The sequence below is a fragment of the Cornus florida genome, unplaced genomic scaffold (genome assembly GCF_030987335.1).
Source record: "Cornus florida cultivar Cherokee Brave unplaced genomic scaffold, ASM3098733v1 CherokeeBrave_3.0.0_Hap2_Chr02, whole genome shotgun sequence".
NCBI classification, from domain to species: domain Eukaryota; kingdom Viridiplantae; phylum Streptophyta; class Magnoliopsida; order Cornales; family Cornaceae; genus Cornus; species Cornus florida.
This window is the reverse complement of record NW_026775572.1, coordinates 11,724,168-11,750,392: the sequence shown is the minus strand read 5'-3', so window position 1 is coordinate 11,750,392 and position 26,225 is coordinate 11,724,168. Positions and strand designations below refer to the sequence as shown.

The 26,225-nt window shown below is 34.5% G+C and overlaps 3 protein-coding genes across 4 annotated transcripts; 2 read left to right on the top strand and 1 right to left on the bottom strand.

Annotated features, from left to right (window-relative positions):
• The first annotated feature begins 5,227 nt into the window (after positions 1–5,227).
• LOC132293615 (uncharacterized) lies at positions 5,228–13,045 on the top strand. 2 transcript variants are annotated; one of them, XM_059791157.1, is made up of 7 exons: positions 5,228–5,372; positions 5,482–5,688; positions 6,728–6,791; positions 8,392–8,723; positions 9,121–9,262; positions 9,955–10,080; positions 12,603–13,045. In XM_059791157.1, exons 1-7 carry the CDS (start codon positions 5,333–5,335, stop codon positions 12,796–12,798), a joined length of 1,107 nt encoding a protein of 368 aa, XP_059647140.1. In that variant the 5' UTR covers positions 5,228–5,332; the 3' UTR covers positions 12,799–13,045. The 2 variants fall into 2 exon arrangements, with proteins under 2 accessions (XP_059647140.1, XP_059647139.1); XM_059791156.1 differs by lacking the exon at positions 12,603–13,045 and adding an exon at positions 10,937–12,282.
• A 2,752-nt stretch (positions 13,046–15,797) lies between these two features.
• Positions 15,798–19,840, top strand: LOC132293614 (O-fucosyltransferase 28). Its single transcript, XM_059791155.1, has 8 exons — positions 15,798–16,624; positions 17,590–17,662; positions 17,751–17,821; positions 17,927–18,015; positions 18,094–18,226; positions 18,302–18,534; positions 18,610–19,086; positions 19,194–19,840. Exons 1-8 carry the CDS (start codon positions 16,145–16,147, stop codon positions 19,426–19,428), a joined length of 1,791 nt encoding a protein of 596 aa, XP_059647138.1. The 5' UTR covers positions 15,798–16,144; the 3' UTR covers positions 19,429–19,840.
• A 1,735-nt stretch (positions 19,841–21,575) lies between these two features.
• On the bottom strand, positions 21,576–22,443 carry LOC132293613 (uncharacterized). The gene has a single exon (XM_059791154.1). It carries the CDS (start codon positions 22,270–22,272, stop codon positions 21,667–21,669), a length of 606 nt encoding a protein of 201 aa, XP_059647137.1. The 5' UTR covers positions 22,273–22,443; the 3' UTR covers positions 21,576–21,666.
• Between the last annotated feature and the right edge of the window lie 3,782 nt (positions 22,444–26,225).

The window sequence follows — 26,225 nt, the reverse complement described above, 5'->3', positions numbered from 1 at the left end:
CGGTAATTACATTTTTCAAAATTATAGAAACTCATAATTCATGCTTGTGGTGTTTTTTTGGACTAGATATGAGAAATATTAAGAATGCAAATAAGTTAATAAAAACAATGAAAATTCCGTTCAAAGATTTGATGATGGAGAAAATGAATTCAAGAAGTTCCGACTCATTTTATTTCACAAGTGATCTCAATCTAAATTTAAGTTGTGTGCACACTCAAATAGTCAAATCCCATTCTCACTAAAAATTAAAAAAAGAAAAGAAAAATAAAATAAAAATAGCCAACAACAAGCGTATCTAAACTCACATGGCATAATTGATCTTTTAAACCTTGAAAAAGAAAAAGGTCCTAATGTAACCGCGAGCAAGGCCATGCATAGCCGCTTAGCACTCTTTTTTATATAAGTAGCACTCTTGTTCAACTAAAGTGTTTTTTTTTTTTCAATAGCTAAACGTGTATCAATAACAGAAGTTGCAGTGGAGTGGGATATTATAAATTTATAATTCTTGAATTTGGATCCTTTTATAATATCACGTTATAGTGAAGTGGACGATCATGATAATTCATGCTATACTATAATATTAGAGGATCTCACCTCATTATTTTTAAAATATGTATGTAAATTATATTTATTGTTAAATTCAATGGAAATAAGATCTCATAAATACGGATTCTGCTAGATTTAAATCAATTTACTTCAATCAAATTGAGGTTGAAATGAGTAAATTATCCAACCCTTTGAAAATCTTACAAGAATGCGCTTTAAATTTATGAACACGGGGCAAGTAATTTGTATTGTAAAAGGTGAGAAAATATAACCGTCGAAAACGATTGAAATAGAAGTTATGTAGCTATCTTGCAAATGTCAATTTATAATCCACATTGAGCTAAAATGGACATTATTGATTATCGAAGTGCCATTATTTCAAATCCTCGTATCAAATTGGTACTTCTTTTATCAGAGTTCATTAAATAGCAACAAATGGGTGGATTATGTAAAAGAGATTTAATACTCATTACATCAATCAAATCAATATCATTATGAAAGGTGAAAAATTTGTATGAAGCAATTTGAAGTCTTGTGAATCAAAGATGCAAAGACAGTCTATTATACTATTATTGGTTCAGTTGTTTTGAAGCTGGGGTTGTGAAATGCATTTGGTTGTCCCACATCGGAAACATACAAAAGCGATACACTGTAGCTTGTCTATATAAAGCATGTAAAGGGAACAGATCCACATACTTCCTGAACGGGATCTATGGGTGATTCGTGAGACTTATGGTGACTCTCACTGCATTCGGGAGGGGTCTCCCCGAAGGTTTAAGTTTAAAAGTTGTGGGTTTTTATGGTTTGTTTAGTCTATCGTCTAATGTTCAGGCATTTTTAATGGTGTCTTACAAATATCAACAATTACATTTTTAAAATTATAAAAACTCTTAATTCTTTAAAATTATAAAAACTCATAATTCATTAAGTTCTAAGAGATTTACTGTTTGGTGGGCTTTTAAGGTTTTAAGAATTATTTCTTTAAATATATATATATTTTCTTTGAAAGGTATTTAGGGGAGAGGAAAAAGTAATAATCTTAAAACTCTATACTATTAAATAATTTTATAACTTATTATATAAGGGTATATTAGTAAAAAAATATATAAAAATTATCATTTTCTTCATTCCAACTAAACAAAAAAAACTAGCACTCCATCAATTCTTAAAAAAAAAAAAAAATGAAAGAGACACTTTTTCTTCTTTAGGGATTACTCATTCATCCCTTCTCCCTTCCATCCATTTTTTTATTCCTCCAACCAAACAGAGACGTGTGTAACAACCAATTAGAAAATATATATATATGTGAACCCGTGGCCGGTTGGTTATTATAATATTTAGGGGAGAGGAAAAAGTAATAATCTTTGAGCCTGAAAAGCCCATAAATAAGGCTTTTATATATATTGAGAATGTAAATAAGTTAATAAAAACAATGAATATTCCATTCAAAGATTTGATGATAGTAAAAATGAATTTAAGAAGTTTGACTCGTTTTATTTCACAAGTGATCTCAATCTAAATTTAAGTTGTATGCACACTCAAATAGTCAAATCCCATTCTCAATAAATATGAAAAAAAGAAAAAGAAAAATTTCATGCCAATCTTAGAAAAAAAATAAAAACAAAACTTGACTATGAGTCAACAACAAGCGTATCTAAGCTCGCATAGCATAATTGATCTTTTAAACCATGAAAAAGAAAAGGTCTTAATGTAACAGCGAGCAAGGCCATGCATAACCGCTTAGCACTCTTGTTCAACTAAAGTGTTTTTTTTTTTTTTTTTCAATAACTAAACGTTTATTAATAACAGAAGTTGCAGCGGAGTGGCCTGAGTGTGATGTTATAAATTTATAATTCTTGAATTTGGATCTTTTATAATATCATGTTGCATTGATGCGGAGGATCATGATAATTCATGTTATACTGTAATAGAGGATCTCAACTCATTATTTTAAACTATTTAGTTGGTTATAACACAATATGTCGATTCCCATTCTTTCAAAATTGGGAATCAACTAATTCTTAGGGCATGTTTGAACGCTGCTTTTGGCCCTTTTAGGTTCCAAAACTGTTTTGAGTAGTGTTTAGTCATCATAAAAATAAGAATAAATTAGACTGATCTATCCTAAGATTTGGACAAATCTTACACAAGTGGAGCGTTTAAGATTTATTGCTTTAACCTGCCTTGAAGCTTGGGTGTATGCTCAACAAACTCCCCTTTGCATCAAAACTTGTAAAAAAAAATTCATAAAATGGCTAAGTTGCCATTACACTTATTTTTATTAATTTATTTATTTACATGATATTTTTTAGGAGAGGGTAGAGCTGGTGGAGAAGAGAGAGAAAGCAATAGGAGATATGACATAGAATAATTGATTTTTTAAAAATTTATAATATATTTTGTATTATAAAGATATATTACATATAAGAGTATAATTGACTTTTTAAAGTCTTAAGGGAGGTCAGAGTAATAAACTTCAAACGCTGCACCCATGTGAGATTTGTCCAAACCTCAAGGGAGGTAAGTGTAATTTATCCTAAAAATAAAGTCAATAAGAATTGTCTTCTCACTACATGTATGATATTTCGTTATATTAATATCTTGTTAATTTCTTTTGAATTCAATTTGATGTTTATTTATTAAGAGAGTCTTGATTAAACTGAACCTTGATGACTAAATGATAATTGTTCCAAATCATTTAGACTATGTTTGGTATAGAAGAAAAGAAAAGAAAAGAAAAGAAATGATAATATTAGTTATGGGGGAAAAGAAAGGAAAGGATAATAGACAATAGTGTTAACCTCATTACGTTTAGTTGATTAATAAAGGAAATGATAATAATCATGTTTGGGAGAGAAAGGAAAAGAAATTATTTTAACTAATTTACCACTATACCTTTTTATATTATATAAAAGACAAATCTATATATTAAGCATGCAATTTATGAATATGACACCCATATTTAAGCTGAAGATATAAACATAAACTATTTATTTTTTCATAACATTTATTGAAAAAAAATCAGATTTTGTAATTTATTCATTGTAAGCTCCTTTTAAGTTATTATCCTGTTGACACCCATTTTGATAATTGGGCTTGAATTATATATAATTAGGCTGAAGATTGTTTGGATTGGCAATCAATTTGGGCTGAAAATCATTGCCATTCTACATAGATTTAATAATGGACTTGGACTACAGTTATAAGGGAGCAATGACAGCCACTGATCGAATAGAATATTTTTGATGAAGAGATGATGGATAAGGTTTATGTGTAATATTTATTTTTTATTTGATTTTAGTTAAATATTAGTATTTATCTAGGATCGTTTAGTTTGAATTTATATTCAGTTATGTTATAGAATTATATTGCAATTAGAATACTTATGTATATGATTTTGTTTACGATTTATTCTATAAATAAAGAGATATGTTGTGAAAAAGGTTTAGCACCTTCATAATCATTTTATTATTATGTTTGTTTTTTTTTAAAATAGCATCCTTGCTATTTCTATCTCTTTCTATATTAGGATTTTCTCATTTTTCTATTCTTTAACTGTTACTATAATTATTTATTATTAAAGTCCTTTTAAGGCAATCCTGAACTTACAAGAGGAGTATATTTGTTATCTTTCTTCTCGTGAAAGTCATACTATAGTTGACAACTCACATTCAAACTATACAATTAGTTCTGGCACGCCTGCAACAGATCAAAATTAAGATCGACTAAGTCAGCAGATTTTAGTGTCAACACAACCTTAAGCAATCCTTTAAAAATTCAAGCATATCCATTCAATAAATGGAATACTCCTACCCGGTTGATCATTTGCCGTAAATTAAGGCATTCCAAAATGGGTACCCAATTTCATCTACAAGCTTTTCAAAGGAAGGTTAATATATTCATGTAAAAAAGACCAAATATCATTTAGTTGTTACCAAAAATAATATTAAAAATAAATATCATCTATTTGTTGCTAAGATTAGATACTTCTCTTCTCCAAACTCTTAACTCAAATAGAGAATTTGGAGAAGAAACCCATCTAACCCACCATTGAAAATAGAGATTTTACAGGAACCATTGAGGCAATAGATTTTGATTTACCTAACCACTAGTAAATTTTGGTTCCTTTCAATAAATTTTGGTGACTTTGTTTCCCACATTCACCAAAGTGAGTAAAACATGACTTAATTTTAATTTTATTTTAAGGGTAAATTTGATATTATAAAAATTACATTAGCATTTTATTCTCTTTTCTTTCATTTCCTCATTTTAAAAGGATAGCAAAAGTTAAAGCTTTACTCTCTCATTCCAAAACCCTACATTCCCTTTCCTTTCCTTCTAACCTTTTTCTTCCAAACACAATTTTTTATTCCCCTTCATTACCTTCCTTTCTTTTTCCTCTCATTTCCATTCTACCAAATTGGGCCTTAATAATTTATGAGATTATTGTCGTCAGCAAAATTCCAAAACTAATCTAAACAGACCAGAATATGAAATGAAACGTGAATATTTGCATCTCCTCTGAGAAATGGTGTACCCGCGAAACATATGAAAACCGGCAACAGCGTGTGGACCCCTTATTGGAGATCAGATTGATGACAAAACAATCATTTGATTTAGTTTTTCTTAACAGCAAAGGAAATTTGCATATATATATATATATATATATATATATATATGTATGCATATATATGTATAGTTAACTACTAGTGGTAGTGCATTTCAAATAGTTCGACAGTTGTAGTAATTGATCTCTCGGATATACTTTACTTTCTCCATCTGAAAAATGCAGCAGGAAAGTCAAATGGAGGAGCCTCTGCTTTCAGGTTTAATTTCCTCTCCATGAACTTGTTGCCATATATATATATACACACACGCATGTACATAGTATGTATATAGGCGTAACTGTTGATTGTTTTACTTGAATTGAGAAAGTGAAAAGTGAAGTTGGAGATAAAGAGAGCGATAAATGGAGTTCGTATCAGTATGTGGGAAGGGTAGGTTCCGTAATTCCGACCACTTCCTTGGCCGAAACAGAAGTCAGCGTCGACGAGATTCGATCCGCCGCTGCCTTTTCCGACCGCTACCCTCCGTCTCTCCATGCCGCTTTGGTTGACACCACCGATTTCCCTCCCGATTCAGGTACACCCATCATCATATCCCCAATTCCGTATTTTTTGATTTTTTTTTTGGGCATCGGCTGAATCAAACATTTACATTAGGCCGAGGTCAGTGGAGGGTTCTTTATTTGATTCTAAAAAGTGAAAGAACTTCCACTTTTAATTTGACTTTCTTTTCCTTTCCTAAGTTTTCTCATCTGCCAATCAGATCATTCAGCCTTAAAAGTTTTAACCATTTGCTTTCTGCGGGGCCTAAAAGAAAACTGCGACTTTCCATAGTGATATATGTATGCAAGAGAAGTTATGTTTTTAGGCTTGGCTATACTGTGAAGCTATGGTTCATTTATGCTTTGAAGATTAGGTTTTTCAATTGATTAACTAAGGCTTCAAATAACTTCACTATAAACCAACTGTTCATTATACTTTATGGTTTCAAATCGATGATAAGCAAATCTGATTGGTCCTAAATTTGAGAGTCCATACTTCCGAACACATTTAGCTCAGTACACAAGAACATAATCTTGCAAATTATAGATAACTCTTATATTATTTATCACAATTATTCCCAAATCAACATAAATATAAGACGTCCATATTGTTTTTGAAATTTATGTATCAAAGCTTTTTTTTTTCCTTTTCTTTTCAGAGTCTAGATTACCCATATTTCATTTGAGACATCTAGTCTGTTTGGTTTGACTATTATAATTAGTTGCACAATCTAATTTACCATGACTTAGTAGAATTCTACCATCAATGTTATCCATTTAAACTCATAAAAAATGTTTTACATAGTGAAGTTTTTTTGTTTAAACTACATAACTAGCCGTGTGAAAAGATGTCTACATGGGGGTCCTAATTCGGTTCACGCTCCTTACTCCTACATCAAGCATGCAACATTTTCTAGTTTCCATGTTAACATTATCTGTTTGAAGTAATTATTAACAATGAAATGTTCTCATCTGAAGCACATATTGGAACACCCTGTAATTATAACAGAACTACTTCTCCGTTATTATATTCTTTTGGGGAAAAGTATCTTAAATTATGAATTATGCTTGCAGACCAAGCCATTGTTTACCAAGGTCAAGGAGGAGGTTATGGTGGAAGCACTGACATTGTTCAAAGGTAAGGTTGGATATTGTGCCCCTGTAAATTTCACTTAAGACTGATCCACATAGCTTAATATGGTGGTTTAATGGACCACATATTCTTTGTATTTGGGTTCATCAATATTCTCCTTAACGCAATGATGATCTTAGTAGAAGTTTGAAAATGGTGACTATGATGCAACATTTGGAAGCTGCAGAAATATGATGTCAAAGTCGGCATCATATGACATTGAATTATTTTATATAACATATGGTGCTACCATGCTGTCAAGCTTATGAAGACAAAGTTTCTTATACTGTAGTATAGATGAATGAGATGACAACTAACTTGCTTCTATAGGATAAATTTGGAGGAATAAATGTTTCTTTCATGCATTTTGGAGGGGTTGCATACCTGACCCAATACTCCACGTGGTGCCAACATGGCATTCTCTATGTCACCATATGGCAGTTGGCACCTAGGTGGCAGCAACATGGCTTCCCCACCTCTGCCAGAGGCATCTCCAAGAAAGTCCAGGTTTACTCATTCAGCTTGACATGTGGCTTCCTCAACTCGAACAGTATCCAGATGTTTTCTCTCTGAATTTAGTACATGTATTAACCATTATGGGTTAAATCGTAACTATCACGACCTCAAACTTACTAAACAAGGTGAAGGTATCTCTGTTTTAAAACTCTTTGATTGTACTGCATCACATAGGAACATTCTGTCTGGCAGGTTTAACTTTGTCTCCTTGACAGGTTTATCTTCAACATAATTGTTTTGCCATTGAACATGCATTATTATTTCCAAGACTGGTTATCTTTGCCTTATTTAATTCGCCGGATCAGATTTGTTGTTGTAGTTATAGTTAAACTTTTAGAGCCTATTTGCTTTAGTTTTTTTATCCCTGCACTCTGGTTCCTTAAACCATAACCCTTTTCTAATCTTCTGATCAGGAATCCAAAACCTGCTCAGAATATTTGCTACTACTTCTTTTCTATTCTAGCAATCAATCAATTTTAGAACTAATATAATTTCAAACCTTGTCCATCTTCAAGCCATATATTCTTCTCTACCCATGAAGAACTTAAATCTACTAGTTTCCTCCATATCACACTGCAAAACCAATAATTGGTAGCACTATCTTAAGATTTCTAGGACGGTTCTACATCAGAGACAACATTCTGCCGAAAGCATGCTGGCCCATTTTTGCAAAAGTGCTGATTAGTGAAATGTGTCTTTTTATATGTTCCACCAGGATTTCCAATGAGTTCACCAAATAATATATACATTTGTGTGAGTGTATGTTGCCTGATTGGATGGCTCTAGTCACTTCGTCTTTGAAGGTTAGTGTAGAAATTAATGTATTAACATCCTAAAGAAACTGGAGGGACTTGATTTTATTGACTTTTGATCATCTAATTATGTCCAACTATCATTTTGTACTTGGTTGGTGTACCTATAGACTTGGGCCATATGAATGATATAGCCATTTTTTTTACCGTTAGGCTTCATTAGTTAGCACCATACGAATCTCTCCTTGATGGCTCTTTGTGATAACTTATGTTGTTCAATGTTTTATAGCATTCTATAGTAATGTATTTATTTGTTCATATTTTGTATTGTTGTATAGGCAAATATTGGATGAGGTAGAGATACGGGAGTTGCTCATTGATCATGTTGGTCATCGATGCTGTTGGGGAAGTCGCCCAGCTCGGACCTGGAAGATTCATGCAGTGGAAGACTGCAATGTTTATGTGGGAACTCTAGAAACTTTCATAGAGGAGAGGGAAACCATAAAAGAGACAGAGCCATACCTTGGTGGACAAATTGATGGAAAGGACAAGGGGGCAGAACTAGGAATCTGGGAATTGGATTTGAGATCTGAATTTCCTGTTCTATTTACACCTCATAACGAGTCAAGGGCTAAGATTCCTCATTCTGAAGCTATTGTGAAATGCTCAGGTATGGATTCAATAATGGTGGTGACTTAACCCCCATGGGGTAACCGAGTTTGCATAGAGCTTTTGGGTACATACAAGAGGGCTCTTGTTTAACTCCTGGAGGTTACAAAACTTCTGTCTAATCCTAATTCAATACCCATTGTTTGCAAATCAATTTGGGTATCTGGAAGGATTAGTCCCGCCCCCGAATGGTGTGAGCATACCCTATATTCCTATCCGGTCCATCAGTCACTGTTCGTCTGTCCCTCTAGTTACCTATACTTTTCTTTTCTCATCATATTTGTGTTGTACTTGTTAATTTTACAGTTGTATTGTTATGAGGAAATGGCTTTCCACATTTTGTTTGTAGCAGCCAAGCCAGTATTGTTGAATCCTGTTGCATTTTAAAATATTCGCAGTTTGTGCTGGACGAGGAGGTATTGTGTGCTCTACATGCAATGCAGATCAAGAACCTGGATTTTACAAGGAAAACCAGATGACTCAGTGCGCTGGTTGTTATGGAAGGGGTTTAATTGCTCATAAAGATGGATCTGACACAATGTGAGCTTTTCCATTAATGTAATTATTTACTTATTTGTGGATAGTCCAAGCAATAATTTGTTAGCAAGCTGGTTCAAGTTCAAATTTTGTGGATGTAGTCATCCACTTTTTACTTTTATGTTGTTTCTTTACACATCATTACCAAGTACCATATGTGGCCAGTACCTCATGTCTGTGCATCTCTTCAATTCACACATGCTACATAGGTTTTTTTATGACCTCGGCTATTGTGCCTGGGTATTTAAGGTTACATGTGTTTAAATCCTTCCACATTATATAGGTGTATGTGTATGCATGTTAATGAAATGAAACTGAATAGAATGAAGTAAACTAAGTCAGTTTTAGTACAATAATGAATAAATAAACAGTGATGTCAAATAATATTAAAGGGGTGGTTCCACTGGGAGAACGATCAATTTTTTTTAACATTAAAATTTCTTTTCCCTTTTATCATGGACTGTGTTTTACAACCCGGGGCGTGATAGTATGTCAGTGCAGTTCAAACATAGTAATAGGGGAATTGAACCCAACAATGTTGACTGTTGAGCCTAATTGCTAGTTAGAGAGTAGCTTACCTGTTGGTGGTGGAATTGGTTGTTGTTAATACGTTCTCCTGATTGTGTTAATGATTTATGATTAAATTGGTTATTGTTGAGTGTCATGTAATTTATTGAAGGTTTTCTTTTCTGCAGATGTGTGAAATGTGATGGTAAAGGAAAGATTCCTTGTGCAACTTGTGGATCTCATGGGCTAGTTAAATGCGGGACATGTCAGGGTTGTGGTTCTCTTTTGACACGTAATATAGCCGTTGTTAGATGGTATGTATGCTATTTTGTGCTGGAAATTAACCCATTAGGCCATGCCTTTATAACTAATGATTATAATTATATAAGTGATCTTCTCAATTTACCCTTTCTCCTACCCCAAATTAAATAAATGAATATATACGAATAGAACTGCGCTTCAATGGACTAAAAAAAAATAAGGAGGCATTTCTATCTGTCTGCTAGCAACCTGTGTTTCTATTCTAGTATTGATGTTGTTTGACACTGAATTAGTTACTCATCTTGGAAAGTCGAGAGATAGTCACTGCCTTAGAAGGGATGTTCTGTCTAATTTCGTGACTCAAATGATACGGAATGAGCTTGCCTGTCAAGCTATTGTGTTGGATGATGAAGCATTTATGATCTTTTACGCTTCTATTTAGCTTTCATAGATGATTAATTGGATTGGCATAGGACATCGTGAGATCTATTAGTTCATTAAGTTAGGAATGCCTGGTTATATACTTGTATGCAGTTGATAGCCTGAAAGCTTTTTTTTCCCCCAGTAGGTGTTGATAGGCTGCAAGTTATCTACAAAGAACAAAGCATTGTCTCTGGAGAATGTTCACTCAAATATGGTCCATCAGACTGATTGGTTTATATTCTTTGGTAGTTACCGTAATTGTCTTTTGCTAGATCCGAAACCTTGGTTCTTGTGCTTACTTCCTTCATTTGACAAATTCAGAGCTTTTTTTTTTTTTCTCGGGGGGCCAGGTGGGACTCATGTAGGGTACATGTCTATTTGTCATGCAATAATTTGCATTCCTTGCAATATGTGCATAGGCATGCATCCATCTACAGTAAGCCAGTTAAATCACATGATAGATGGTATAAGTTTTTGCCTTTGCAGGAAGACGGTTTCAACTCGAAAAGTAAGTGCAACAAGCGGAGCAGGCTCTGTTCCGGATGAGGTCTTCCACAGAGCCAAAGGGGTTATGTTGTGCAACACTCAGGCCTATCAGTGCACTCCTGCCTTTTTTGCCGATTCATTCTTCCTGAACAAGTTCTCTTCTGATGTTATCGCAGACAGGGATCCTGTGCCTCCTACTGCAAGGGTCATATGTGAGAGGCATACCATCTCCGTCGTGCCAGTGACACGTGTCACCATGTCTCATCGTGGTCGGTCCTTCAGTTTCTATATTATTGGTTTTAGCAGAGAGGTGTACTTGAAGGATTACTATCCTTCTAGGTTTTGCTGGGGGCTATGCCCATGCTTGGAGTGGTTGAAGTTATAACCAGGGGATCATAAATTTTTATGCCATACAAATTAGCTGGTGACATCAGAGCTTGGATGGAAGGACCTCTCTGTCTCTGAGCTCTGTTGCTTTATGGTTGCTGTTGTTCTAGATGGTATCAGGTCTGTTGTTGATATGTTGTTTTATAAGGTCTCTTTCTTAGTAATCGGAATGGTTTGAAGGTATTTGCATATTTGGTGGAAAAGGAATCAAGCTTTGCATAATGCTTCTCAGGTTGCCGGGAAAATCATATTTGGGAAACTACTGATCTGTTGGGATTGCAACTTCAAAACATTGTGGATGGAGTGCTGGCTTAAGTTTGAGGTTTTAATAGTTTTTTTTCTTTTTTAGTTGATAGCGTTGTGGGGGTGGTCCTGTGTTGTCATAGACTGGTCTGGCCCCTTGATGTGTTTTTGGTTTTTGTTTCTCGTTTTGGTTGGCTGGCTTTTGGAAGTGGGTATTTCTAAGCTGTGCTGTGTTTTCAGAAGGGTGTGCCCTTCTAGTTGCTTGCATTATGTTGTTTTTGGTTAATAATATTTTGTTTAGGTAAAAAAAAAAATTTGCATATTTTTTTCAGGTTTGAAACTGCCTTTTGTGTGTTTCTTGCTCTTCGGAATTATGGATATGAGAGACCTTTGTTAGTTGCTACTCAAAAAAACCTGTCTTTTACTTCAGTTAGACAAAGGGAAAGAATGGTAGTTCTTCAGAATTTTACTCCTTTAGACTTGGAAGATTGTGTTTTCATTGGCCGGGCGTTACATAAATGCTACCCCGGGGTATTAAATAATTTTTCATTAAATGTTTCGAACTGTACTTACAAAATCGGTTTTTATGCCATTCCTTTCTCTCTTATAAGAGTAGTGCTATTTTCCAGAGTACATAGAAACCGACAAAATGCGACTCCTATGTGGTTGTTAGTGTATGGTTCAACTGTTCACAAGAATTGTAAATTTTTTTTTTTTCACCGACGCATGCATCGACCCACTCTCTCTCATTCCAGTGATCGTGGTTCGATCGCCATAGAGTTCATCAACTTGTTACTCGGTTCAACATCCCAAGAGTTGCTACTTGATTGTTTTTCTTTTTTGATGCATAAAATCAAGCTGAATTAATAGGAAATGTCACTAAATTGACTAATTCTCCACAGAAATCAAGAAAATTGATTATGATGTGATATTTCAAATTTAATCCAAACATATGGTACCCAACTCAACGATTCAATTTGATATTGTTCAAGTTGATTCTTGTCATCTGCTTTTTTGAATTTTGGGTTCTGATCAGTGTTGGCAGTGGTGTTGAGAAGCTGTTGAATTCGAGAGAGCGCATTGGGTGCAATGGAGTTGGAAAGGACGAAGGTGAGGCCAACACCGGGACTGAAACTGGCCTAGGAAAGATGGAGAAGACGAATAAGGTGGAGAATGGAGAGATGATGGTGGAATTGGATCTGAGGTTCGCTGGAATTCGAAATCGATGGTAGGTTGAACGATTGAGAACAAAAGAAAGGAAGAAAAGAGAAGACACACAAGTTTTGCCGAGAAGTCTGGCCACGTAAGCTTTCCACGTAGGTCGTTTGTAAACCGGGTGTTAAATTGTTGTCAAAAATACCATTTTCCTCTTCTAAAAGACATTCCAACTTGCATGTAAATTTAGTTACTTATACCTCTAAAGGTACAACACAGGTGTTAGTCTTGGTGTGCAAATATAAAGAATGTTGGTTGTGTGTTTGTTTAAACTTATATATATATATATATATATATATAAAGAATGTCCAAATATTTTGCTTGTGGTTTAATCTTTGATGACGCCGGCTGCTCTTGCAAGGATTCAAATGGCGGAGGGGGATCCTACTCCTGTCATCCAATTGTGAGAAGTCAAAAGATGGTTGCACGATATTTTTTTATTATTCAATTCTAAAGCATTGCCTGGCACGCATACTTTTTAATGATTTCTATGTTAACTTGTTTATACAACAATTCACAATCTCATATAATAATTATTTTATTTTGATTTTTTAGAAAATTCAAGCATGCGACATTGTAATGAATTTGCTGATATGTATATGTGGTATATAGTACGGAGTATATGCTATTTGATTTCTTCCCATTATTAATCAACGTTTTATTATTATTATTATTTTATATACAAAAACCACAGTGGCAACTGTTAATATCTTGAAAGAGTTGACTTGAAATCCTAGTGAGAGGGAACCATTTCTGAATTCATCTCCATTACATGTTTTGAGGTTCATTCAATTAAAAAACAAAAAAATCGCTAGACAGGTGATTTTGACAAAGGACAATCAATTCCGAGATTTATTTTCGAATTAACTTGTTATTTTTTTATACAATGAAAAATAATTATAAATATATTAATGATAAATAGTTCGATTCTCGTATCATCCTGACGTCAACTCCTTAGCTCCTTTTATTTGACTATCAAACTCTTAATCATTATCATTATTAATATCAAAATCACATTCTTTCATTTATGAAATAAGTAAGTATTATTATACCCTTGTTAACTGTTACTCATTATCATTATCATTATTAATATCAAAATCACATTCTTTCATTTATGAAATAAGTAAGTATTATTATACCCTTGTTCTCCTCATGGCATGTTTGAAATTGCAACTTAAAACTATGATTTGCCCGGAAGTTTACTCGAACCTACCAAAATCCAACCTTTCCTTGAAGCCAACATTTGAAGTTGAACTAAGCCCTAATTTATGGGGTAAAAAAAACATAAAAATTAAGCGCCAAGCCTGGTCTATTAGCAAACTTGAAATTCAAGTTGTTAACTACATTTTCAACTTGAAAATAACGTGACCATCTAATTGTGAATCTGTATCCTCTCAGTACAATTTTTTTGTTATGTGCTCAACTGTGCATTTGCAAAATCTTTATTGTTTTGAGAATGCAAAACTTTTAGTTCAAGAATGTAACACTAGTTACTATGAAGGGACTTATGGTGGGTCATTGTAGTCTTGTGTTATACATTTGTTGTCACAGTTACTTTTAAAAGCTAAGATGATTCTCTTTGCTTACCAAAAAAAAAAAAAAAAAAATCCATTATGTCTCTCGTTTATTTATTTAAGTTATATATGAATCCATCACCACCTAAACGACCATTATTAAAGTCTATTATGAATTCTGTTGAAACAAATGTTTTTTTTTTCATTTTTGTTCTTTCCCTATAACCATTCAATTATTTTTCTTTCCTTTAATTTGTTTCCCAAACATATTCATATGTAAATGAACTTTGTTTAACTTGTCCTTTTCAGTTCCCACCATGTATGTTGATCACATTCATTGAATTTCTGTATATCTAATCAACCATGCAGGTGAGTACATTCATCATGTTCAAAATTTTTGACTTGATGTGAATTTAAAATTATGAAATTATACCTAAATCCACATTTAGATAAATATTCAACTCCTATTAACTGATCTACGGTTACATAAAAATAATAATAATAAAATTTAATAATTGTTAGGTATCAATTTAGTGATAGATTATGAGATGCACTGATAAATGTGACAACATCATTGAAAAAAGAAAAAAAGTAAAAATAAAAGACACATCTGAAAGGATCATTGTGAACTTAGTGATCCTTTCGAATCATTTTTCACTCAAACTAACATAATTTATTTCAGGAAATGATAAATTCATAATCACTGGAGCGTTGGAGTAACAAACACTCTCAAAAGAGATTGTGTGTGTTTATGTGTTATTTGCCTTCAAAACGTAAAAGAACTGAAGAAAAAAATTCACGTGATAACTCACATTGAGGGTAAAATTTTCATTTAAGAACCTTTTGGAGATTGGTAAAGAACGGACAATATCATCACACATAGGGTCAAACAGCCATCATGCCTCGAAATGGAATTGGCGAGGTTCCATATGAAAAATTGGCAAAAGATCAAGCAACATAGCACAATGACCAGACCCAGCTACCGTGAGATGATGGAATCGAGCCTGTAGAAATATCTGCTGCCAATCTTTACTAGCTAAGGCTTAATCCAAACGTTCTTGAATATTGGTGAAACCATGACGGTGATTACACCAGGTAAAGTGATATCCCTCGAAGCCCAAATCCAGTAGCCCACAATCAGTCACTAGATTTGTAAAATTCTTTTGAACGGTTTAGGAACACCAACTCATTTTTCCAAAAGTGACAACGAGTCATTAATTACCAATAATAAGACACCGAGCATCCCACGAATACTGCATTCATGTGTTTATGTGTTACTTTACCTTTAGAACGAAAAAGAATTCGAAAGAAGAAAAAAAAATCATTTGATAACTCACATCGAGGGTAAAGTTGTCACTCAAGAACTTTTTGGAGATCGGTAAAGAACGGAATCCCAGACGAGACAAACATGCCCGAAAGCCATCTCTCGTCGTCAGACTGAAATTAAATAAATATAATGATTTGCCTAAGGTACAATATAGAGACGCACCATTGACCATACTATATATATTTATTCCAAAACTCAGAAGTTTCACACACAAACACACACAGCGTCACATGGTTCTCCCCGCTCGCCTTGGATTACGGCCCCTCGTCTCTCTAAAACTTTTAGAGTGAGAAAAAAATCCCCGAAAAAAAAACTTTTAGAGAGAGAAAGTAAACGAAACAAAAATATTCCTGCCTTCACACCATCCAAACCCCTCTCTCAGACAGAAGGCAATGGTTAGCAATTGAAGCTATTGAACCCTCCGTCACCGTCTTAGCACAACCCCTTCATCGTCGTGCTGTCTTTTTGTCTCCATTTCCGACTTTATTGTTCGGAATATTGTTTTATTCTTTGCCCTCGGCGATGTCAACCGGTGGCGCCACCAACTCCTCCGGCAATGACAGTCACGGAGGAGTGGGTTCCACCACGCACCGTCGCCGAGTCGCAGATTTAATGCTTGACGCAGAAAAGGCGTCAGAATATATCACAAATGGGGTTGCTGTTGACGATAATGATGATGATTTGAACGGTAATAATGGTGGCGGAGACGGCAGTGCCGACCACCACCACCTGTTGATCTTGCAGTCTTTGAAATCGGGGAGGAATATGGGCCGCCTGATGTTCGGAATGTTGATGATGATTGCGGTGGTGTCGGTGTTTTTGAAGTTCTCCTTCATGATGGGTGATGTTCTTGTGGAGGTGAATTCGATGAGGAGAGAGAATAGGTTGGTGTTGCACCAGTCCTTTAAGGATGATGGGGCTAATGCTCAGAGGATTCTATCAGATAGTGAGTCATCTTCTTCTGATGCTGTTATGCCCAAGCGGTTATTGGAGAAGTTCACTGTAAGTCTGATCTTTCTGTTATTTGTACTTTTTTTTTTTTTCCTTATATTCTGTTTTCTTTCTGAGAAAAGGATGACATTGAAGTTTTGAGTTGAAGATGAATAATTAAATTCAAAGAAACCACTTGTGGAACTTTTTATAAATGACCCAAACTATACAGCTTCATTACATGTTGTTTTAACATGTATTTTCAGCAACCAAGTGAGGGATCAGGGATTTTGTGGATATCCTTTTTTATGGCAACTATCAATTGATTTCTATTTGCAACTTTTCACTGCTTTCTTTTTCTTTTATTTTTGCCTTTTTGTGTCATATAAAACATTTTTCATACCTGTTAGGCTGTTCCTCTTAATTTTTTTTTTTTTTCTCACAAAGGAAGTAAATACTTCCGTGGGTTTTTTGAAGGTTGCTTGTTTTGACCAATAAAAGGCAATGGGCGGCAACAAAGTGTTGATTGAATAAGGCCAGTTTGCCTTTGACCAGCAAAATCAGTGTGTTGATGGCTTTCTAATGATCAGTTGAACGTTGTGGTTATGGTCCTTTAGGCCTTTTGGTTTTAATTTTTATAAACATATGTGATAACACTTTTCTTTGACACTTTATTCAGATGATTCTTTGACACTTTATTCAGATGATGACGGAAAATAGCATTTTTTAGCCAATTTTATTGAATATATTGCTGTAAACAAGCAATTTTTTGTTGAAGCAGTTGGTTTAAAATTCCACCCTTATTCCCCCTTAGCAAAACTGCATAAGGCCCTCTTATTTTCATTAACTTTTTCAATATTCAAGTACATTAGTGGTGTGTGGCTCTGTCAATTATGCAGAATATTAAGGTTTTATTTGAAATTTTGATACACTTCACTCTAATGGTTGGATGTTTTCTTAATTGAAATTTTGTAGTATTTGTTAATCCACGATAGCTTAAAGTGAGCTTAGGACTTCTGTTTGGTTGTTGTTTATAGAGCTCAGAGATTTGGATGAAACCAAACAGCAATGACTTTTATCCATGCATTGCTCAGCGAAGGAAGAAAATACGTACGTTCCACTTGCTAATTCCCCATTTCTATATGTACCTTGAGCTAAATCAAGTATTGTTTGATATATGTGTGTGAACTTCTTTCAGGGATGGGTTCTGCAACCAATGGTTATATTCTATTTCATGCCAATGGTGGATTGAATCAAATGAGAATAGGAGTAAGCTTTAATTGTAGAAACTTAACATATCAAGTTGTGTTTACTTCTTCCCTGTCTTACTAACTCATAATCTTTAGTTAAATTTCTATGTTGATTTTACTGCAGATTTGTGATATGGTTGCTGTTGCAAAGATTATGAATGCCACCTTGGTTCTTCCTTCTCTTGACCATGAGTCGTTCTGGACAGATTCAAGGTATTGCTTTCTTGTGCTTGTGGTCTATCTGATATTCTCGTTTGTTCTTGATTCGATTTTCTTATATTTTCTTTGCAGTGATTTTAAAGATATTTTTGATTGGAAGCACTTTATTGAAGTTCTAAAATATGATATTGAAATAGTTGATTCTTTGCCGCCAAGCTATATGACCGTCCAGCCCCTTCTAGTGGCCCCCATTTCCTGGTCAAAGGTCTGGCAATAATGTGAAATCTCTTCAAGATACCATATCTGCTAGAACCTTTAATCTTAGATGTTTCTTATGCAGGCTAGTTACTACAGAAAGGAGATGCTTCCATTATTAAAACAACATAAGGTGATCAAGTTTACCCTTACCGATTCAAGACTTGCTAATAATGGCCTTGCAGTGTCTATCCAGAAGCTCAGATGTCGTGCCTGTTATGAGGCTCTTCGATACACAAACGAGATTGAGGAGCTTTCGAGGAAACTAGTTGACAGACTTGGGAAAAATAACGAGCCATATGTTGCTCTCCATTTAAGGTACATAACTAACATGACATATGTTCTTCAATTATCAGTTTTAAAGAGAACTTATTAGAAGGGCCTTGAGTGCAGGTACGAGAAAGATATGCTTGCATTCACTGGCTGCAGTCACAATCTTGCTGCAGAAGAGGTTGAGGAACTTCGTATTATGAGGTACAGTGTCAATCATTGGAAGGAGAAAGAGATAAACAGTGAAGAAAGGCGACTCCAAGGAGGATGTCCAATGTTCCCCAGGGAGGCAGCCCTCTTCCTCAAGGCCATGGGGTATCCTTCCACCACTACAATATACATAGTTGCGGGGGAAATCTATGGTAGTAACAGCATGGCTTCATTTCGTTCCGAGTTCCCAAAAGTTTTCACCCATTCAACTCTTGCAACAGAAGAAGAGTTTGAACCCTTCAAAGAATATCAGAATCGCCTTGCTGCCTTGGATTATATTGTAGCTCTTGCAAGTGATGTTTTTGTTTACACATATGATGGGAATATGGCTAAGGCAGTGCAAGGGCACAGGAGGATCGAAGGATTTCGAAAGACTATCAGCCCTGACAGGTTTGTAATCATCTTATGCTTTGGTTCTGGCTTTATTTTTTCCGTTTTCCTACATACAGTTCAGTCGCAAGTGAGATTTATATATGTGATCACTTCTTCATTTTCAGACAAAATTTTGTTACAATGGTTGATCAGTTGGATGAGGGTGTTATATCTTGGGAAGATTTTTCTTCAGAGGTGAAGAATTTACACTCCAACAGGCTTGGAGAACCATACCCGAGAGAGGTTGGAGAATTTCCAAGACTTGAAGAGAATTTTTATGCAAATCCTTTTCCTGGTTGTATTTGTAATAGATCTCAGGAGCAAATTAGTAGCATGCATCTTGACCGAAGACAGATTTAGGGTTGCTTCACAAAGATGGTGCATTGGTTTCATTCAACTTGACCGGAGATGGAGGTTTGGGTCGAGTGAATATGAATTGTTTTCAATAGGAAATATCTGGCCTGTTGTTAAGGTGCAAAATACCCATTGCTTCAGAGGTGGCTAATATGGGGTTCTCAAAGAAACTGCTTCGCCATTCAGAGAGCGTAAATCCCAGTGTCGAAGACAAGCTTAAGTTTTTGTTTATATTTTTTCAGATACAAATTCCCTTTTATCTGTACAAATCGCCATGGAACATACCAGCGATTTTGGGAAGCAAAGGAGGTTTACACATAGCTTTTAACACAACACAGGTCAGTTTCGTGTCAAAATTTCACTCTCCCTTGTAAATGTGGAGTAATAGTTTTTAGTTCAGGCTCTATTATTTCCTTAATTTTGTTTTCAAAGTCAATTGCTAAATTAGGTCTCGTTTACAAAATTGGATGTTATACTTGCTCAGGAATCATAAAAGAATTTTCTTTTTAAAGTCTTTCTAGAAGATGTCTTGCATCTTTATTTATTCTTCACTACTGAAATCATAATACATTAAAAGCTGGCTACAAATAAAGAAATCTTATATTTGGTTGTCAATTTTAACATGAGGGAAATGATTGATGGTTAAATTGACATCAGTTAACATCAACCCTCTTGTAAAGGTGGAAGTCAGTGCCACATGAATCCATGTATCTTTTCTATTTACTTTCAGTTAAACCTGCTTTATATTGCTTCCCAAATGTTAAGAATTGGGATTCAGAGATTTCTATTTACTTTTAGTTAAAACCTGCAGAGTTCAAGGATCGTTGTCAATGCTTTCTGAGTTGATCCGTAAAGGAGTTCTCTTCTGCCCTTATTAGTTCATTACCACTACCTTCATTCTTTGTTCGCCAAATATGATGTTCAATTTGATTGCTTTGTAGTAGTAAGGCCAAAAGGCTTTAGAATTCAATCATTCGTCCATATATTCTTGTGGAAACTAGAATTTAGGTATATTCTTTTTGGTAAAGTACATTTAGGTATATTCATTGATAAATTTTGTCAAGACTGTTGAGAACTTGTGCAGACATTAGGTGTTTCCGCAGGGACATGTTAAACATCTTATTTTTTAGTTTTTTGAATCTATAAAAGTAACTCTATCTATGAGTGTAACTTTAAGATATTCTTAGCCACTCAAATGTGCTTTAAGTTGCATGTGTAGATGGATGTATATATAAAAATAGTTGAAGAGGAAGAAGATAAATGAGACATTTGAGTATTGTTCTATCATCTTGGGTATTGTTCTATCAATAGCATCCGCGAAGCCCTACCTAGAATCATTTTTGAGCTTAAGTTCAAGCTCAGTGAATAACTTGAAACTACTGAATCGTTCAAGTTATCCAAATATTGTGAATAATTCTCAAATTTTCTCGAACATTTGATAATTACAAGTTATGAGACAATCCTGGATCTTTTTTGCCTATTGATTTTAAGAGTCGACAAAACAAAAGATGTGTTTTCATGCTCTATAATTAAAAGACATTGCCAATTCAGTGGTTTTATGTGTGAAAAAAAAATAAAAATAAAAATAAAAATCAGTGGATAGGATCTTTTGTTGGCAGTTTGCATATATGTCTTCCAAATATGTGGCTTTGAATTTTTAAAAATCCAACACCTATTTTTAGTCTAATGCACAGTTCTATTGTATTCGAGTGTAGATTAGATTTGCATTGCTTTTTGGAAGAACTTACTTTGCTTCGGGGCGGGTTATTTTCAGACTTCAAATTTTATCTATATTTTTCTGTTGTTATTTTTTATCAATAACAATTCAGTAGTGTTGGTCGATTGATTGATGTAATTATTTTAAGCTATATCTTTTGAATTAGGCATCTGAATCTATTCAGTATTGCTCATCTGGACAGAGTCTGTATTCATCCCATTATTTTCTACTCGGACTAATAAACTCCATACCCAAGTTTTGCTTTTTATGCAGAGTTCTGTATAGGAGTGAGTGAATTAGGGCATTTTTAAGCCCTTAATGACGGACATTTCTGGAAATTAAATGGTCAATTCTTGGAGAGCAACAAAAACCCCACTCTGTTTTGAGTGTCAATTTCAAAGGAGTGAGTGATAGGCCGAGTCGATCCAACCAAACATAACAAAAACAAACATGTCTTATTTATCAGTCTAACAACAATAACAGAGATACAAATACAACTCACTTTATATATTATCCCTTCTCAAAATTCATTCAATAGGTATCATGACCTCATTAGTCCTAAAAGGAGGCAAAGTCATCCAAGGTGGGTTGTACCTTGCCAACAAGAACTCCCCAATCACCTTATACCCGCCTCTCCCCAAGCTCTCCTTCAGCTTCTCCACCGTCCTTTTTACCACCTCCTCCGTCGCCACCCCACTAAACTTTACCACCCCAAACTTCCTCTCCCCCTCCTCCCTTATCACCACCCTCTCATCCACCGGCTTCGGCGCCTCCTCTGCCTTCTTGTACTTCTCAGGCAGTGTAAATTGCATGGACACCATCTTCTTCTCCCCCTCTCCTTCGCTCTTGGTCACCACCGGAGTTGTCATCGCAATCTTCTCGGACGATTTGGTTATCACCGGAGCCGTCATGGCAATCTTTTCTGGCTTGGTGTTCTGGGGATTGCCCATAACACCGATGTAGTTGGCTAATATGGTGAAACCAGCGTCTTTGTTGCCTTTGAATTGGGATGGATCGTAGGTGACTTCGGCTATAACAGAAGGTGAGTATTTTCGGATCTCATACTCGTTTGTTGATTGAATGACTTCGAATTTTGGGGTTTCAACACAGATCTTTCCGAGAACCATACCCATCCTGAATTTGAGTGATTATGTATGTATAGATTACTGATATAGAGATGTGGATGAAGATTTTGCAGATAGGTTTGTGATGTTGGGAATTGTGAATTGGTTGGTCTGTTTTATATAGAGGTGGAATTGCAACGAAAGCTTGCTTGGGCAGGGGGTTACAGACTTACAGGTGGGAATATGGCATTCTGTTTGGACTATCTCTTAAACGAGTGGCGGGAGGTCAAGTATACATGTGTGGACTTCATGTCTCCACGATATTTACAATGGGACATCACAAGTTTTTTTTTTTTTTTTTTTCAACATCACAAGTTCACACACACCCACATCTTACACGGCAACTGATTTCTTACAGCGCTACACACAAGCGCCTGTACGAGAGAGATTATTATACGGTCTCTATTAATTAACTCGTCGACATGCAAGCAAAACAGTTAAATAACATTGAGATATTTTTTAATTACCGTGTCATAACTGTTCATCATATAACAATTTCACTTAAACCTCTTTAGTTTTGGCCATATATCTTTCAAAAATAATTATGCAGTATAAATATTTGGTCTGTTTTTTACTTACATTTTAAAAGTTACTTTTTAATTATGTAAGATGTTTTTTACATATAAAATAACATTAATACCCTTCTAACTGACTATTGATAAATAAAAAAAATGATTGAAATGACTTAAATAGTTTTGGACTTTCATTATATAAATTTAAAATTTTTCTTATATATATATATACACACACATACATATAAAGAATAATTTTTAAAACATAATTATAAATTTAAAATTATAAATTTGTTAGTGTACAAAATGATATACCCTTTTAATTGTCTGTGGACTTAAAAAATGGTTGAAATGACTTGTTGACCTTCATTATATAAATTTAAAATTATTTATATATATACACACACAAAGAATAATTTTTTAAAAATAATTATAAATTTATAATTATATATTGGTCAAATAATTATGAATTAGTTGGTGTACATAATGATATATATATATATATATATATATATATATATATTATTTTATTTTCTTCTTCTTTGTAACTGTCGGCACCAATGATTTGAATACACATCAATTCTCGAGCCCTGCTCCGCTACATTCAAATGCGTCTGGGGTTGAATCATATCATTTTTTTTTTATCTGTTCTTTCAATTCAAAGGCCGAAGAAAAAAAAGAAATATTGTTTGTTTAAAAAAAAGAAACTGGCAAAGAAGCTGCAATTGCCGATCACTGCTTTTTCCTTTTTTATTTTCTTTTATTTTTTTTCTCCTTCATTACAATCAGCAAAGAAGCTCCAACAGCTGGCAACGACCAAAGTGAGGAGAAAGTGAGGAGGTAGTTACATTAAACAAAGGCAATAATTGACAATCAAATGCCAAAGCTTGTTCTCCACTGATGAGATCTTTGTTGTGGCGGTGGTGCCGACAACGACCAAGGTCAGTGAGGAGAAAGTGAGGAGGTAATCGTCGCCACCGATGAGACCTTTGTTGTGGTGGTGGTGAAAGCGAGGAGGGAGTATTGCGCCGGCAAGAGAGGAGCCTCAGTTAGACCCAAAATCAGTGAGCCTTAACATACCCAAAATCAGTGAGCTTCAATATACCCAAATCGGTGAGCTTCAATAAACCCAAAATCCGTAAACTTCAACAGACCCAAATCGGTGAGACAAACAAAATCAAAGCTCCTTGTTGGATAAATAGATGTTCAATCGAAACCAAAGTTACGTTCTGACCCAATCGGAAAGTCTCATTGCAACCTTTTATACACACACAAGACTTTAGGTTTGGTTAATTGGGGGTTCCGAAGAAGATGATAAGTAGAAAAAATAAAGGGATTTATAACGGCGCCTGCATGGTCTGATATCAAAATTCGCGCGCACACCCAACATGGGACCAGGAATGCCCTGCTGAAATTTTAATTTTTTATTTTATACCTTAATTTTTTTAAATTTTATGAATATGCACCCACTATAATTTTTTATCTTAAGAAAATTAAAAATAAAATAAAAAGGTAAGAAATACAATTTTTCATGAGTTAATTAAAAATAACATTCAAAGTTGAGTAAGGAAAAAAATAGATCTGTGGGCTTAATTACAAAAAAAATGGGTTTTTTAAGTTTAAAAGAGGTGTCAACTTCTTATTAGGACACGTTAGTGTGTAGGACACAATCTGTCTTGATGGGACCGAAGCATTGTTCATCTTCATTACTATCTGCAAAGAAGCTACAACAACCGGTAACGACCAAGGTCAGTGAGGAGGTAGTTACCGCCACCGATAAGACCTATGTTGCGGCAGTGGTGAAAGAGAGGAGGGAGTATTAGTACGCTGGTAAGAGAGGAGCCTTAATTAGACCCAAAATCAGCGTGCTTCAACATACCCAAATCGGTGAGCTTCAATAAACTCAAGATCCGTAAACTTCAACAAACCCAAATCAGTGAGACGGACAAAATCAAAGCTCCTTGTTGGATAAATAGATGTCCAATCGAAATCAAAGTTACGTTATTTTTTTAAATTTTATGAATATGCACCCACTATAATTTTTTATCTTAAGAAAATTAAAAATAAAATAAAAAGGTAAGAAATACAATTTTTCATGAGTTAATTAAAAATAACATTCAAAGTTGAGTAAGGAAAAAAATAGATCTGTGGGCTTAATTACAAAAAAAATGGGTTTTTTAAGTTTAAAAGAGGTGTCAACTTCTTATTAGGACACGTTAGTGTGTAGGACACAATCTGTCTTGATGGGACCGAAGCATTGTTCATCTTTATTACTATCTGCAAAGAAGCTACAACAACCGGTAACGACCAAGGTCAGTGAGGAGGTAGTTACCGCCACCGATAAGACCTATGTTGCGGCGGTGGTGAAAGAGAGGAGGGAGTATTAGTACGCTGGTAAGAGAGGAGCCTTAATTAGACCCAAAATCAGCGTGCTTCAACATACCCAAATCGGTGAGCTTCAATAAACTCAAGATCCGTAAACTTCAACAAACCCAAATCAGTGAGACGGACAAAATCAAAGCTCCTTGTTGGATAAATAGATGTCCAATCGAAATCAAAGTTACATTCTGATCCAACTGAGACCCAATCGAAATGTCTCATTGCAACCTAATATATATATATATATATACATAGAAGGCTTCAAGTTTGGTGAATTGGGGGTTTTGGAGAAGATGATAAGTAAAGGCATTTATGATGGCGCTTGCATTGTCCGATATCAAAATTCACGATCTCGGACCATTATTTTGTTCATGCACAGATCCAACATCCATTGGATTTTTTATATTTTTATTCTATACCTTATTTTTTTTTAGAATTTATGAAGATCTCCTTACTAAAATTACAATTCGCCAACTAGATTTTTTTTTTTTTTTTTTTATATTTAAATTTTAAAAAATTTATGAAGAAACCATTGAAATTACAAAAATAGACCCACTATATAAGTTTGCCCCTACAAATTAAAAGGCCGCCTTCTCACAAAATTTTCTGAGTCTGTAACTGATTGTGTTTACTAAATCTATATATGTGTGTGTGTGTGTATAGAGAAATGGTTTTGGGGGGTGATATAGTAATAAATGAGGGCAATTTAGTCATTTTAAGATTTTGATATTTTAGATTAAAATAGATAAAAAAAAAATAAAGTTAAAATTATCATTTTACACCTTTTTAACGAAAAAAAACAACGGAAAAGGAAATTGAGATATAAGTGATAGTTGTTAATTTCAAAACATATTCGAGAGTGATAATAGTTAACATGCATATTTGAAAGTGATAATAGTTCATATTTATCCTCCCTTTCATCTTTATATATATATCTTCTTCTTTTTTTCCTTTTTAAAGTTGTCAAACTACGTAAAGTAATTATTTGTTGAGTGACAAACTAAGTTCGCTATAAAAATTTGATGCGATTCACGGTAAATGAACATGGATTGCATGTGATGCGAAATTTCG